General features: G+C 38.6%; 1 protein-coding gene across 6 annotated transcripts in view; it reads right to left on the reverse strand.

Moving 5' to 3' along the window:
- Window positions 1–17,722, reverse strand: part of MAP7 (microtubule associated protein 7) — a 204,769-nt gene that overhangs the window by 22,759 nt on the left and 164,288 nt on the right. For all 6 annotated transcript variants that reach the window (XM_024247933.3, XM_054556903.2, NM_001133034.1 and 3 more), the window contains 4 exon segments: window positions 12,088–12,201; window positions 6,872–6,996; window positions 661–773; window positions 69–352 (listed from right to left, as the gene is read on the reverse strand). In XM_024247933.3, the coding sequence (XP_024103701.2) occupies window positions 69–352; window positions 661–773; window positions 6,872–6,996; window positions 12,088–12,201 (636 nt within the window).

A 17,722-nucleotide genomic window follows, 5' to 3' on the forward strand; every position in this document is an offset into this window, starting at 1 on the left:
AGCTTCATCAAAGCAGTGCGGGAGAAAAAGAGAGAGAGCACCCAGACTACAGGTGAGTTTGCTCTTACCAGGGCCAACTTCTGGTTCAGCAGGTGTCCACTTTTCAACTGTGGCTTCTTCTACCTTCACTAAAGGTGCTCTGCCCTTTAGTGAGGGCTCATTGGCAACTTTCTGAGGTTCCTTCTCAGGGTCTTTTTTCTCAGGCTCTACTCTGACTTCCCTCTTGACAGGGCGGATGTTGCCGGGGGATGGGGGCCGGACCTGAGCAGGAGCAGCTTTGACTGAGCCGGGTGGCAAGGAGGATGTCGGTCTGGGTGTGCCAGGCAAATGAGGAAGAGACTTGGACGGAAGCCTGGGCCACAAACAAACAAGGCAGACAGAAGGGGACACATGAGAACAGGCCTGCCAGAGCCTAGAAAACGACTCGATGGAAGAGAATGCAGATATTTAGCTCCGTGTATTTGTTTTTTATGTGGTAGATGCAGAAATAGATTTGCTTTAGGGAGCCATTCCAATTTCTCTTTTTTCTTTCCTTTCGGGAAGAATGTTATTCCCTAAGTCAAAGCCAAACAGCATGAGAAGAACAGTTCACTTTCAGAGGAGAGAGCTACTAATTCTCTAACATGGAACAACCCAGCCAGCCACTTATATTTCACTTACCAAAGTCGGGAGGGAGCTGGCGGTCTTGCTTTGGGATTAGATGGAGATACAGCCCTTCGGGTGCCAGATGTGAGGAAGAGTACATTTTCTCTCTCTCTTTCTTTTTTATAGCTCTAAGTTCAGAGAAACTCAATAGTTAGATTTTTCCATAAGCGAGGCAGACACATTCACAATACTCAGCAGTGGAGCTAGAAACCATTGAATGACTTTTAAGAAATTTTCTTAGCTATGTCACATATACCCATTCCATCTCAAAAAAGGCCCTTGTTAGCTTAACACTGAACAGTATAACTGAATTAACACAATGTGACACTAATAAGGTGGTTCCAGATGTGTTGGAGTCCTATTTGTCAAAAAGCATATGTATACACATACTTTTAGAAAGCACCTATACTTTGTGTCTAAAATTAATTACCTGAAGCAAAACCTCCCAATCTGGTTTAACCCACACAAATGTCAAATGTTACTTTCATTTTTTAAAAAATTTTAATTAAAACACATCTTTTTCTTTTTAATTCTTTAGCATTTTCCCCCCAAACATACTATATCTCAGTCTTTAAAAAAATTATATGCCTGCTATATTAGACATAAACTCATTTTTTTCTTTTATATTGATGTTGTATAATGGAATCAAGTCCTTCCTCACCTAGTGTCCTCTTGCAGCAATAGATAACTGATACCATAGGTGATTTTGAAGAAAAGTCAGGTTTAAAGTGAGGAATTTCAGCTATTTATTTTTTTGCTCTTCCTTACCAGGAATAAACTGAAATCTGAAGGTGGGCCAAAACATCACCCCTCCCTGACTGCCAACTAGGAATTCAGCTAGAGAGATGACACTTTCCTAAGTCAAAATGGGCAAAGGGAAGCCCAGAGAAGTGTTCCACTACTCTAAAGTCAACGAAGACCAAAACAAACAAACAGGAATTGTACAGAGCAAAACAGACCCATTCCAAGTATCTGAAACCTGACAATGCCCTCAGGTGGGAGGGGCACGTGCTGGAGGCACCTGTGTGAACACCTGTCAGGAGGGCAGACTGCAAGCATGCATGGGAAAGGGCAGAGTATTATCTAGCCCCAGGTCACATGAACTAGTACTGTACCTCTTCTTCTCTCCTTTTCTGCCTGGCTCAAGCATCGACTCCTCTTTTCCTTTCTTTCCCTTTTATTCCCCTCAGTGTCCCTTTTAACTGCTTCCCTCCATTTTCCTTAGTAGCATCCTAGTTGATGGTCTGGGTTATCAGAGGAGCAAAAACATCTAAGTGTCAAATAATGCTCATTGTCTCCCTCGGAATTCTAAACAGAAAAAATGAAGAAAGAGGCAGAGAAGAGCTTCACAAGGTGTGTGCCAGCTCACCATCATTTCCAGCTGCTCAACCACCATTTCTCCCATTTTAGGTCCCCAAAAGTAGAAGGTGGGGCCTCACAGAGCTGCTGTGGGCTTTGGGTATCAAAAGCTGCAGCCACCATATGGGGCACTCCCGGCTGGTGTACAGGGTGGCAGGCCTAGGGCTTTTCCCAGGGGAGACTGGGGTTAAGTACCTCAAGTAGCCCTTCTTTTTTTTCTTTTTCTCAAAACATTTTGATTTGGCTGAAATCAGATCAATGGGTGATCTAAATGGGAAAAAGACTCAACAGGGACAATTTTTGATGTGGCTGGGGGTGGTTGGGGATTATTATTATCTGTGCCTTGATAATACAGGGATCAGGGAATGAACCTATATAAAAGTATATAATCCTAGAAGTACAGTGCCTTTGAGCCAACTTTCTTTTTTTAAAAGTGATCTCCTTTAATCACCTAGGGGTAGGTGAGCAGAGGAGGAATGGTTTGGAAAAACACTTGATAATTAACACCCTCCCAACCAGGGAGTTTTTTTTTTTTCCTTTTCTTTTCTTTTTTAACCCTTTCAGTCCTTTTGTTACTCTTATATCCAACCACCCATTTGGGTACCACACATGTAAAGGCACTCCCAATTCTCATCCTGATCTGAGTTAATAGCCCACCATCTATACAATCATCTTTCCTATTAATAGTTTCCACAATTCTGAGGGGGAACACATGCTCAGCAAGTCAATGGTCTGGGCAACATATCAGCAGGAAAAGGACTTTAATTTTATAATTAAGGTAGGTTTAGAATACAGTATAAATATTCTCCAACAGAGACGATTCACTGACAGATACTTCAACGCAGTGCTGTTTAATAGAACTTTCTGATATGATGAAGATGTTCTAAATTTAGCCACTAACCACATTTGCCTGTTTGAATTTAAATCTAAATTAATTCAAATTAAGTAAAATAGAAAAGGAAATTTGAAAAACAACTCTATTTCTTATAGCATCCAAAGGAATAAAGTACTTAGGAATGAACTTAACAAAGGAGGCTAAAGATCTGCATAATGAAAACTAGAAGAGAGTGCTGAAAGAAATTAAAGGCAACACAAATAAATGGAAGGAAGTCCTGTGTGCAGGGATTAGAAGATTTAATACTGTTAGGATGTCACTACTACCAAAAGCGATCCACAGATTCCATGCATTCCCTATTGAAATTCCAATATAATTTTTTATTTTTGCAGAAATATAAAAATTCAACCCAAAATTCACAGAAAATTTCAAAGGACCCTGAAGAACCAAAATAATCTTGAAAAAGAACAAAGCTGGAATTCTTACATTTCCTGATTTCACAACATATTACAGGTTGAGTATCCCTTATCCAAAATGATTGGGATTACAGTGTGTCAGATTTCAGATTCTGAAATACTTGCATTAACACTTACTGCTTTAGCAGCCTTAATCCATAAAACTGGAAATCTGAAATGCTCCAATAAGTATCTCCTTTGAGTGTCATGTTGGTATTCAAAAAGTTTCACATTTTGGAGCATTCTGTATTTTTGAATTAGAGATACTCAATTAGTGAAAAGCCACAGTGATCAGTACTGTGTGGTAATGGTATCAAGACAGATATAGATATATGGGGCTGGGCACTACGGCTCATGTCTGTAATTCCAGCATTTGGGGAGGCCGAGACGGGTGGATCGCTTGAGGTCAGGAGTTCAAGACCAGCCTGGCCTACATGGCGAAATCCTCTCTCTACTAAAAATACAAAAATTAGATGGGCGTGGTAGCGCATGCCTGTATTCCCGGCTACTCAGAAGGCTGGGGCATGAGAATTGCTTGAGCCTGGGAGGTGGAGGTTGCAGTGAGCTGAAATTGTGCCATTGCACTCCAGCATGGGTGACAGAGTGAGACTCTGTCTCCAAAAAAAAAAAAAAAAAAAAAAAAAAAAAAAAATATATATATATATATATATACACCAATGGAATAGAATCCAGAGCCCAGAAACAAACCCTTGTGTATATGGTCAAAAGCTAACACCACTCAATGAAACAAGGACATTCTCTTCAATAAACGATGCAGGGAAAACTGGATATCCAAATGCAAAAGAATGAAGTTGGATTCTTACCTTCTAAAATATACAAAGGTTAATGCAAAATGGATTAAAGACTTAAATGTAAGACTTAACACTATAAAACCTCTAGAAGAAAACATAAGTGAAAAGCTTCATGACACTGTGTTTGGTACTGATTTCTTGGATATAACACCAAAAGCGTAGGCAATAAAGTAACAATAAACAAATGGGACAACATCAAACTTAAACACTTGTATATATCAAAGGAAACAATCAGTAGAGTAAAAAGGCAACCTATGGAATAGAAGAAAGTATTTGTAAGTCATATATTTAAATAGGGGGTTACTACCAGAATATATAAATAACTCTACAATTCAACAAAAACAAAATAACCCCATTAAAAAGTGAGCAAAGAACTGGAATAGCCATTTTTCTAACGATGACACATGAAAAGCCAACAAGCATATGAAAATATGTTCACCATCACTGATCATTAAAGAAATGCAAACCAAAACTACAAGACATCACCTCACGTTCCTTAAGATGGCTGTTATCAAAAAGCAAGATCACGATTGTTGGCGAGAATGTGGAGATACAGAAATCTTTGTGCACTGTTAGTGGGAATGTAAAATGGTACAGCTGCTGTGGAAAATGGCATGGAGGCTCCTCAAAAAATTGAAAATAGGATTATTACATGATCCAGCAATCCCTATATATCAAGTGAAATTGAAAGAATGATCTCTAGAGATGTCTATATTCCCATGTTCATAGCAGTGTTATTCACAATAGCCACGAGGTGAAAGCAACCCAAATGTTCACCAACACATGAACTGATAAACAAAATGTGGTATACAAATATAATGGAATATTATATTCAGCCCTAAAAAGGAAGGAAATTCTGACATACGCTATAACAAGAATGAACCTTGAGGACATTATGCTAAGTGAAATAAGCCAGGCACAAAAAATTCAAACACTGCATGATTTCACTTTTATGTGGTCTCTAAAGTAGCTAAATTCATAGAAACAGAAATTAAAATAGTGGCTGCCAGGGCCTGGGGGGAGGGGGAAATGGGGAGTTGTTTAATGGGTATAGCGTTTGAGTTTTGCAGGACTTAAAAAGTTCTGGACATTGGTTGCACTTCAATATGAATATACTTAACACTGCTGAACTTTAGAATGATTAAAATGGTAAATTTTATGTTATATACTTTTTTTTTTTTTTTTACCACAACTAAACATTTTTTAAAAACTTAAAATTCAGCTTGTCAGTGTCAGTAGCCACTTTCCAAGTGCTCACTGTGGCCAGTCACTACTGAATTCCACAGTGCAGCTCCAGGGTATAAATGACTCTGAGTCGTTTTCTGTTAGTATTTGCCTAAATACTTGGTTGTAAAGAGGTAAAAAGACAGCTACGATTAAATAGAGAAAGAGGAAGGTAATAAAAACAAAACAAAACAAGGCTCTGGATCATGTGATGACAAATCTCTCATTTAACCTGTCAGCCACAGGTGGCCCTCAACCTTCTCTCAAGGAGTGTTAATTTTTGTTTTTACCCAGAACAAGGTATTTTTTCCATGGTAAATGCTCTTTTCCTCTGCCCAGTGAGTACCCAACTTTGGGGCCAAGCTGTTCTGTTTAACTACGGCTTTTTGTCTACAGCTGAGGAGGATCTCTGAAACACCAACACTCTAATAAATTAAAACTTCCCAGACATCAAAGATTGTTTCACCTGTGGCTTAGAGGGTTGGAGGCCTGACTCAATCATGAATCAAACACTGATTCCAGAAAGGCTGATGGAGCTTGAAAGAAAAACAGGCTGTAGGCAAAGCCATCAAGCTCTCACAACCCTGAATTATCCTTTAAGCAAAATCCTTTTAAGTGTCCATCAGGTTTATAAATCTGAATTGCTCTGGGAAGTTATGATTTTAAGAAACTGTTTCAGCCTTTCATCAAAAGGGTCATACTGTTATCTTGGAGAGAGGCAATGAGATCTTCTAGTTCACTGGTGAGTCCTTTAAGACTAAAGTACAATGTCTAAAGACCACAGAACAAGGTTTATATCTTTCAACTGACACCAAATAAACACAGGATTTAAAACAAAGAAGAAGATTCCTGGAGACACACAAATTACCTCATTGCATTTATAGCATGGTGAAAATTAACATTACCTCAGCCCACAATAACAAGTACAAATTATATTTTTCACTTACAAAATCAGAGTTTATAGCACAGCCTAACAGCCTTTTAAGAATTAGTAATATAGCAAATGACTAATGTTTTCAAAATACTTTTTTGACTACATTTTAAGATCCCTCGACAGGGCCTTGACAGGGATTAGCCAAGCAGGATAAAAATTCTTTATCTTGCTTTTGAGTGAACCACATTTACAGTTCAGCCAGCTTCTGGATATGGGTGGAATAAAATGCCAAGGCAGCGGTCCAAGCCCACTTCCCCTTCAAAGGCCATTTGGTTTTTCCTACTTTCAAAAATGAAAGTATTCTGGCATTGCACTTATGTGTATGGACGCTCCAGGAGGGTAGGGCGTCCACTCATACATGCTTGAACAAAGAACAGCTTTCGTCTCCAAATTCAAATGTTTAGGGAGAGCAAAATCCCGAAGTGAAGAGGAAGTGAGGGGACACTACTGCCCAGCCAGCCAGATTCATGATCAATGGGAAAGATGGGATGGTGGACGTCACGGTCTCCCCCTCTTACGCCCACACCGCAGCTCAGGGTCGTGTCCAGTCTGCACAGGAACAGCACTGGCTCCCAGACTTGCCCAGCTGCTCCCAACAGCTACTCACCGCTGTGCCATGAATGGTCCTCCTGCGAGAAGAGCCCTCAGGTGGTGTTACAAAGAGTTTTGGTCGATCCATCGAATTTCTAGAGTGTGCAGCTTTGTAGGGCATGATGATGGGGCTGCAAGATGCTGAACGAGGACAAATGGGGATAACTAGGGTGCAGGTGATTGGTTTTACACACAAGAGTGCCAGAGGAGCAGTTGAAGAAAGCCAAAAGCAGGTTCAGGAAAAGGAGCAAAGCAGAGATAGAGAGAAAAGTAGGAAGAAGATGTTATTACCTAAAGGTGCCCAGAACCATCATACTCAACTGTCCTTACAGTCCTATGAATTTATGATGAGTCCAAAAGGAAGGCATGTCCACGTAAAAAATCTGGAATATACTGTTAGCTCTTTGGCTCTTTAAATACTAATTGAAAGATGTAGAAGTAATCCAGTAATTATAGAGAGCAATGGTCTTATATTCCTATTAGCTGATGGTTCTGGAAAAAACACTACATTAGTGATAAAAGATAATTTTTATATAAAGACTAGTTTATAACCAGACTTTTCCTAAATTCGCTTTAAGATGGAACAAAAGGTGGAAAGAGAGGAAGCGTGCAAGCAGGCAAGCAAGATATACTACAACTGTTTCAGGATTCAAGTTCAACAGCCAGCAGGGGAAAAAAGCAACCAAACTTAAAAAATGTTAAGTGAACAAGTCTTACCAGGTGTTAAGACTTGTCACGAGGATAAGTAATACTTTTCCAGGAAAATATTCTGTACATGTCTTATTTATTTATAGGCAAACCAAATGCATGCTTCCGGGTTTTCCCAAAAGCCAAGGCATTTGATAGTTCATAAGAAGCAGCATTAGAGCATATGGGGAGATTAGCTATATCTATTTAAAATGTTGAATAGAACAGAAATATGTTAGATCCGCCAAATGTAAGGTTGAACCATGAAGAACCTTTACAGTTTTACTCAAGATGGAATATTTTATGAAAAACCACATAGTTTCTGACCATTTACCTTCCAAGGAACACTGTCATGAATCAACTTATTGCAAACAACAGTGGGTTTAAGGAAATTCATATAACACTGCATAGGTATCAAAAGTGTGAGTATTCAGGTTCTAAGGTCCATTTTCAGATCTCATTCAGAAATTTTATTTCCTAGCAAAAATAATACAATTAAACACAAGTATAGAGAATACTATGTATTGGACATGGTTATAAAAGGACTTCTCAACTGTAGTCTTTGTAGCAACCCTTTAAAGAAACCACTATGCCAGCTGAATGTAAGAGGATTAATAAATTAAAAACTCAAAAGTTCACAAGACATATTTGGGGTGATCTTAACTTCAGGATTATAGAGTTGAAAAAAGATTTGCTATTTGGGTTTAGTTTACAGACAGAAAGTCAATCAGATTGCATCTTTATTAATGCACTCTTTCATTAAATGCCTGGCAGTATCTTCTGGCTATCACTGCATGGTTTTGTTCTGCTTTGAGATAGGATCTCACTCTGGTGCCCAGGCTGGGGTGTAGTGGCGCGATCTCATCTCGGCTCACTGCAGCCTTGACAGTGAATAGACTGGAAACCAATCTCTTTTCCCATCATTTGAAAACAGAATTCTGTTGCTTCAGGACAAACTAAAACACTTTTTCATTTCTTCAGTTTTCCTTAAAATAATATATGTACGTCTTAATTGGAAACTGACATAAAGCTTGACTTCCAACCTTAATGGAGAAGGAAGGATTTGTATTGTGAAGGAAGGGAATCTTTTTGTCATTTTGCCTGTAATCACAGGAAAAACTCTTTTAAAATAATCTTTTCTCAAGCACCACAACAAGGCATTTGCATTTTCTAGACAAGAGTTCACTAATGCAAAATTCTTCCAAGCCAATCAAATGCATTTAAGGAATAACATCCTGGCACAAGGCACTTCTGGGGATTAATAACCGGGGGGGGAGAGGCACGCACTGCCCAGGGCACAGCCAGAGGCCATTCACCTTGCTCAAGGATCAAGAAACCCTAGAAAACAGCTCTGCTTGGAGGCCATGGGTCTGACACTGAAAAAGGAATGAAGTACAGAAATATGATTTCTTTTCCCTCAAGTGGAAAATAACAATTTCATGAAGTATCTATGGAGCATTTTCTGAGGCTATCATGGATGTAAGCCAGTATCACCAGGCCTCTGGTTTATTCTTTATTTTAATGTTGATGTGATACTAAATATGGGTTGAAAATATCCTTAAACCTAGCTAGTATAGTCCATAGAAAAACATCCTCAAATTTAGTCCAAAGAACATCTTTTGGCTAAAATAAACCTAAATTTCTTGTAAGGATATTAGATTTCATGGAATTCATTGCTGCACTGAATAGCAAGTACTGAAAAACCTGAAATCTTCAAATCAGTTATTTGAATAATCTTGCCCTTCTTAAGAAATAGTAACAATATATAGTTATTTTTTCCCAGAGTACACTTCATATCCCAAGTAGTTAATTAAACATGAACATTGTCTCATGAAAATGTCTTTAAGAAAGTCTCCCACAATATATGTATTTGATCCTACTCTTGGTGGTAAGTATGCATTAATTGAACTCGTTCAGGATTTTCTATATGAAATAATGGGTGCAGAGAAAAGATAATGCAGGTAAGGAGTTGAAATGTAGCATAGCAAAAAGAAAAACGGCATAATATGGTAATACGATACTAGCATTTACTGAGGGCCTACTATGTGCAGATTCTAGTCTAAGCATTGTATATGCATTATTTAATCCTGAGCTCTAATAATCACTTGTATTTTGAATGTCCTGGGGAAAAAAGTATAGAAAAGTCAACCCAAAGCAGTGGCTGCAAATGAGAGGTGTGAGACTGGGAGTTCCAGTTCTCAACTACTGTATTGTTTGTGCAGGGAGTTTGCAATCACTGTGCATCCCAGGGCTAAAAGTAGCTGTTTAATCTGCTGATGTAACCCAGCACAGGACATATTATAGGTTACCTTCTTGCCAATGGCAATTAGGAATATGATGAGGTCGAGGGACAACACTAAAATGGGAAAACATGAAAGAATAATCAAGGACAATAGATGAAAAATAAAAATAATGGAAAATGTGGTTTTGACAAGATAATTGGAAGAGATGTTTGCATATATACTTCTAAATGAAAATTTTTAAAAACCCCAGGAATTTTGGTTCAGTAAACATAAGCTGTATCGATGAAATCGGTGACAATGAAGCAGGCAATGTATTGACAAAACAGGCAGCTCAAGTAAAGGCTATGCACTCTTTCACACTAAAATAAATTACAGAAACATATCAACTTGTGAAAAGGAGAATGGAAATGTGTGAAAATAAAGAGCCGGTTTGCAGATAAAAAAGCACCTTGGTTGAGCATAACAACAAAGAAGGGGAGAAGACGGGCAAGTAGAATGGGTGGAAAATGAGGAAACGGTATTGGAAAAGACTAGAGGGAGAGTGAAAGAAGTGACAAGAGTTAGTGATGACAAAAATAGTAAAGACAATTTCCCAGCTGTGAGGCAGTCCTTTAGCACAACACAGCGTACAAGGGGAGATTCAGAAGCATGACAGCCATAAACCAGCTAAATGCTAGGAAATAGGACTGAAAAGCGGTTTTTTTTTGAGACTGAGTCTCGCTCTGTCGCCCAGGCTGGAGTGCAGTGGTGTGATCTCGGCTCACTGCAAGGTCCGCCTCCCAGGTTCACACCATTCTCCTGCCTCAGCCTCCCAAGTAGCTGGGACTACAGGTGCCCGCCACCACACCTGGCTAATTTTTTGTATTTTTAGTAGAGACGGGGTTTCACCGTGTTAGCCAGGATGGTCTCGATCTCCTGACCTCGTGATCTGCCCACCTCGGCCTCCCAAAGTGCTGGGATTACAGGCGTGAGCCACCGCGCCCGGCCTGAAAAGCGGTTTAAAAGCTTTTCAATTAGCTAAAGAAAAACTCATGACTTGTAGAAAAGTGTGAAATTCATAGGCATAGAAAAAATATTGAAATAAGCTGTACTTTCTCCTCCAGGAAAACCTCAGATGCAATGTGATGGCTCTGACAGGAGTGTGACTTTACAGAGAACACAGAACACTGTGGTTCAGCTAGTTGTCTGCACAACTGCACATAAAGCATCACTCAGGGCATTGAGGATGGAGGGGAAAGCACATTTATGATCCTGTCTGCCCATTTTCTAAGTGGCTTTGGTGTAAGTCACTTATTGTCGCTGCACTTGGTTTTCATAAGAAGGTTGTGGGAATGCCCACGCTTGCCTTCGTGACTGTCTCCCAGGGGTACTATGAGATTTAGGACTGAGATTCATTCGCTCATTGGGCACTGCAGATGAAAGACACCATAAAACCACCAGCAATTATTACTTAAAAGCAGGCTAATGAACATGGAGAGGCTTGCAAGGGCAAAGCACTTTTAAAGTGCCAAAGATGAGGGCTAGTAGACTGTTTATATAAATACACCAATTGTCCCCAAAGATATTTGGGAAAACCTAAATCAACTCACCAGGAGAGATCTGTTACCCAAAGCCTTTCTTACCAACTAGATGTAGGCTCCACACTAACTTCTCATTAAATTAACTGGCTAATTCAGGTATGTTTTGCATTTCAAAAAAGTAGGAGTTATAACCAATCATCATAACTGGTACTAAAGCATGTTTCATATAATTTCAAAGAATGTAACAAATAAGCATATTACAATTAGCCTACTCCATAACTGTGAGAGTTCTGGAAGGGTACAATTCCTAGATTACATATAAAAGACTGGCACAGGGAGAAGAAGTAGCTATGCCACAGCCACATTATGAAACTCTATGCTGAAATAACAGACTTGCACTTTCATTTTATTCCCAAGTCCATATATTAGTATTAAATGTTAAATTATTTCTACCTTGGATTATCTGCTCAGAGACCGAGGCAGAAGGAAAGGGAGGGAAGGAATACTTTCTTCGGGTAATGTTATGAACAGACAGAAGCCTCTGAAGCCGTCGGAGCCCAGGGAGAGGCTTCGTCAGCCTGCCTGGCGTCTGGTGTCCAGATAAGATGCTAAGGCAGATGCCCAAAGGAAACAATGCCAGGGGTATGAAACTAACACCGACAGACATTTCCACCGGGGGAAGAGAGAAGCGCATTTTAGGAAAAAGTGAGATGTAATTAGACGAATATGCTTCAAAGGGAGGACTTGACCTCACGGGGAAAGTTCCACCTAGACAGTGTTACCTGCTTCTCCAGACAAGGCAGCTGTGCTTTTACTTCTGGCCAGGAACGAATGTGTGGGCGTCAGGAGTCTGTTAACAACGCTGCTCTCCCATGGGCTGAGCTGCAGGCGGCGAGCTAAACGTCACCACATAAGCAAGATGTTAGAAGCATTCTTTTCGGAGTCAAGAGGGCATAATACATCGTACCTATTGCTTCCACACGCTGGGCCTTCACAGGACCAGGCTCTGCAGGGAGGATGGTTGGCCAAGAGTCAGGGCAACAGGACCCCTGTCCAGAGGGAGCAGTTATTCCACCAGGTTGCTTTTCTTCAAGATGTTAAGTTTGTAGCAAGCTCTAAATTAGTTTTACAGATGCAAATTTTGCTAACCACCCTCTTTTACTAGTCAAGTAGCAATAAACAAAAAAATACCATTTCAGCTATTGTTTTGGTGTGTATCTATAACTCCAGAGTGGTACTATCTGATGGGCATTGGGATGGGCAGTAGACTGATGGCACCCACCTTAGTCAAAAGGCTTCCTAAGTACCTTGAATAATAAACCCCAATAGAGGCACTGGCAGGTTAATGAAAGACGAGTTAAATAAAAGACAGAAAGGGGACCCAATAAATTATGCTAGATCTCCATGAATTGCTACTTGGGCAATGGGAGTATGTGTGTGGGAATTAGATATAATAAAATGAAAGAGGATTCGTGCAAAGTTCTGTATGGGAATGCTTTTGACCTTTTCACTTGGCAAGCCAGGTTCTTTCAGGTCCCTTTTTGGCAACAATATAAAAAATTTGGCCAAGGACAAGGCTAAGGCTGAAGCAAGATAAAATTAAACAGAAAAGCCAAAATCCAATATAAACATAATCCTAGAGATTGCTAGTGGATGCCTAAGAAGTCTACAAAACAAATTTAAAATAATGCAATGATGTATGGTCCCAAATTATACGGAGCTTAGCAAGGCCATAGTCAGGAAATGTATGCCAATTATAAATTAATTACTTTGCTTATATGGTTAGTTTCCAGTGATGGCTCATAAAAAGATAGAAGCTATTTTCCAAAAATATCAGTAAAGCTTGCAAAATTTTACAAATATCACCGAAGTGATTACATATCTTTATTTTAGAACACATTCCTGTCACTTTTAAAAGTTTTGTTTGTGTTTTTATTTAAGACAAGGGTCTTGCCATGTTGCTCAGGCTGATTTTGAACTCCTGGGGTCAAGCAATCCTTCCTGAGCCTCCCAAGTAGCTGGGTTTACAGGTGCATGCCACTGTGACTGGATTAAAAGTCTTTAAAACTGTCTACACCTGAAAAGGCTGCTTCTGTTCCACTCCACAAACAGCAGGTGGCAAAGTCTCCTTTGCCTCTGGAGCAGTGTTCTATATAACTATCTTATATATATCATATTTTAAGTGAATGGCATTTAAATGCTAGGAAATTAGTTTTAATTAATAAAAGCCATATACTGCTAAACATTGTCTTAAAAATAGTTGCTTCCATTTGGAATGAAGTATCAGCTTCCAATAAGTACCTTAACTATGTGACTAATTTAAAAGAGTAGCTATTTTGATCAGGCTCTGGTGAATTTAAGAATTAGTGAACTGTTTGTTAGAGTCTGTTTATTAGAAGAGTCTTCATGGTTAAATTAAATATTATCTGACATTAAGACATTAATTAAAAAGATGTTATAAAAACTACTGCAATAGTTACAATTAGAAAGCACCACGGGCTAAGTACTATCATAAGCTATGTGTGGCAGTGTGAGTGTAACAACAGAATAGAATACAATCTAAAATTCGAATACATGTACAGGGTAAAATCAGTGGGGAAAAGGTGATTAGGACTAACTGAAAATCTTCAACAGAACTATTTTCAAGAGATGAGAAAGGGAAGAAAGTTAAACTCTTCCTTTTCTTAGAAAAACTGTACGATGACTGTGGCTTACAACTGCAGAGATGGGTTGTCATGAAAAGGTAAGTCTCCTTTCTCCATTAAGAAGTTCAGTTACTTTATTTCCATGAGTCTGAAGGCATCGACCAAAAAATTTATCTCAAATGATTAAAAACCCATTGTAACCTGTGTGTAAAGCAAATCCAGAGAGATCTGTTTTATATCTCCTGATACTCTGAACTAAACATATTGCCAGCAGAAACACGTTTCCACTTCCACCACATTCATAACTATGCCTTGACCAAGATGGAGATAGAGCGTCCATAAGATAACTTTTTAGTAAAGGTTAATAAAGGAGAGTTAGTGCATTGTTGTTGTTGTTGTTTTGTTTTTTGTTTGTTTGTTTTTTTCACCTAGAGGGGCCTGATTTTAAGATTACCAAACTGAAGGGAGAGATATTAACTCTCATGGAACAACGCTATGGCATCGATCCTATTTAAGCACTTAAAATTGAGATATTGACAATTTCCATTATAGACCACCCAGATGAAGAGAGGCAAACTCAAAGGCCTCTGGGGGCCATGCAAGTTAACATAAATAAATGATCGGGGCTAAACAAACTTTATGGATACCTGCCTTACCACTTCCTCCCATAAGCGTGACATCACTATTCCATTTCAGGTAATAGGTGCCAGGAAGAAATTAGACACATGTTGCCAGGTCCTGATTTTTTCATTAGAAGTAGAAAACTGAAATGTTACATGAAGTATTCTATATTTTAAGTGTTGGCAATTAATTCTAATTAAAACAAGAACAAACAACACTGCTCAGGTAAAACAGAACAAGCCTGTGAGCAGAATTTAGTTCGAGGTCTACCTCTGAGTCCTATGATGAAGATTCTGGGGAAAAAACGTATTGATGGATTTTAAGCAAAGAGTAGGCAATTTCATTCTTACTCTTTTCCAACTTCCTAATATTCTTTCTTGAGAAAAAGTTGGTTAAGTACATAGCTTAAAGATAATAATATATACTTTTAATGTAAAAATTTCCAGTGGCAACATTCTGTTCCAGCAATTACAGAAACCTTTCATAATCAGAGGTTTCCTTTAACCAAAGTAATCTTATCAGTCCATGTAACACTATATTCAGATGTAATAATTAAAATATTTAAAAACTGACAAGGCACAGACACTACACTAATGACTGGCTTCCCTTGGCTTTGGAGGGCCTGGGGAAGCACATCTTGGCAAAGTGATATGGAAATATTTCAGTATTTTTATTAACTAGTAGAGCTGTTTGGATATATTCCAGCAGAACATGAGCCCTGATGGTATCGGAGCCTCAATTTAATCTCAGCTTTAAGGCCTATGCCTTAGGACTGAGAAAGCTCAAACAGTCTCATAATGATGTATATACTTGCTTGACCTATTTGTCTATAAGGTCCTCTAATTTAACAATCTGGTAAGAATGCTTTCTAATGAGATAATAAAGTATAACTAACTTTTAAAAATAGCAGGAAAGAACTAATGGAATTACTTAAATTTATTTATTTTTAATTATTTTCTTTTTGAGATACGATCTCACTCTATTGCCCAGGCTGGAGTACAGTGGTACAATCATAGCTCACCACAGTCTTGACCTCCCAAGGCTTAGGTGATCCCCCTGCCTCAGCCCCCTGAGTAACTAGGACTACAGGTGCACACCATCACGCTTGGCTAATTTTTGTATTTTTAGTAGAGACGGGGTTTCACCATGGTGCCCAGGCCGGTCTCAAACTCCTGGGGCTCAAATGATTCACCTGCTTTGGCCTCCCAAAGTGCTGGAAATACAGGTGTGAGCCACTGCGCCTGGCCTTAAATTTCTAAATTAGAGAAACTCAAATTCAGAAGAAGTTTTAAAATTCTCACTATAATAAAAGGCCTAAGCCTTTCAGGGTTCTACTGAGGGCTTTGCATAAGTTAAAAAGAAAAAAGTTCCTTCCTAGACAATATATGGGAGCCCCTTCAGGCTGACCTGGCCTGCTAGACCAGGAACTGATTGACAGTTCTTTGGTAAGGAGGCAGAGAAGCAGAACTCGCAAATCTAGCGTTCTCCCTCTTGTCCTATTATTTCTGCTTAGTATTCTATTTTCTGGGCCTCTACCAGGATTCACAGGGCAGTTTTCTGGCCCCACCTATGAACTGGTTATTGAACTTCCCTTAACGCTGATGTCCTCTGTCCTAATTCTCTACTCCTTACCACTTCTAACCTTACACACACACACACACACACACACAGAGAGAGAGAGAGAGAGAGAGAATGCATGGAGTCAGAGTCAATCTAAGAAAGGACACCCATGAAGATGAGAACTGAGGATGCAGTGTGGCAGTCACACGGGTGAGGAGTCACCCTTCTGCAACAATTAGCCTGTAGGACATTAAAGAGAGGCTCGCAACCTCTTAGGGACTCTATCACTCCAGCTAGAGTAGGTGATCTATCCAGTAGATCTTTCTCAGTTCCAAGATTCTACTGCCTTAAGAAGGTCTATCGTGCAGAGAGTCTAGAACACATCTTTCTAATTGATACAGACAATTCAATGTCATTCCACAGCATGGACAGGATATTGCCAAGTTTGTTGTCTAGCTCCCTACTCCCACCCTTACCCTAATTTCAGCTATGGGATTGTAGAAGATAATAAAGTTTTAAAGAAGTGTAAAATACTAATTGTAGTTTGTCTCAGATCCAGGTTCACAAAAGTATGAAACTAAAGTGCTAAGTGACCAACTGCAAAGAAAAGATGAATAGACAACTGTAAGAATAACATTCACATGCTATATTTTCTCCTATATTTAGGGAATAGGTTTGAAAATAAAGGATATTTATGAAAGAAATTTAAATTCATAATATTTATGAAAGGCCCCTAATTTGACTACAAGTCTAATATTGATGGTTTAGGCAAATTAAGTTAAAAAAAAAAAGGAAATAGTTTTGGCTAAAAGACAAGAATGGAAAGTTGTTCAAACATTTACTGTTTTAAGAGATTAGTTATAACGCCAACAGTCATAGAATATTGTACATTACAATGACACCATAACTTTTATACAATACAAAATATATAAATATACATACACACATACAGAACATGCACACATTACATTTTTCAAAGATTATAAACACTGAAACTTTCCCAATCGGTTTCTTAATAAAGTACTCAAAGTAACCACAATTTTTTACTTTTAAAGAGTATGGGCTTCATATTGCACAACAATTCTTTGGTTTTATTTAAAATCATCTTAGTTATGTAAAAACAGGCAGCTTATCTTAAAAGCTTGTTTTTTTCATTCTATGATATATGTAAAACAAAACTTTCACTTTATAAATAACTCAACATTCATGTACTGTAAATCCATGGGATGAATAAAACTCAAAATTCAAACAAGATGTTAATAAAGGACTATGAATATTAAATGTTTCAGGAGGCTGTAATTATGATGATTTCTTGAAGTTAGGCCAGATCCCTCAAGAGTTAATGAATGGACACCAGAAAACCAACAGCACACATAAGAAATGCAGTAAGAAATAATTTGGTTAAATGAGAAGTAAATTGGCAAAATAAAATCTACCAATATGAATCATTTAAAAAGTTTTTAAAGAAAGGCAGAGCCTGGAATTCCCAAAGTACAGACAGATGAAAAGCCAAAGACAGTATGATTGAAGTAAAAGAAATGTTCATAACAAAGATTATTTGCATTTTGGTGGATAAGTGGGTGATTTCTGG

The sequence above is a fragment of the Pongo abelii genome, chromosome 5, assembly GCF_028885655.2.
Source record: "Pongo abelii isolate AG06213 chromosome 5, NHGRI_mPonAbe1-v2.0_pri, whole genome shotgun sequence".
NCBI classification, from domain to species: Eukaryota; Metazoa; Chordata; class Mammalia; order Primates; family Hominidae; genus Pongo; species Pongo abelii.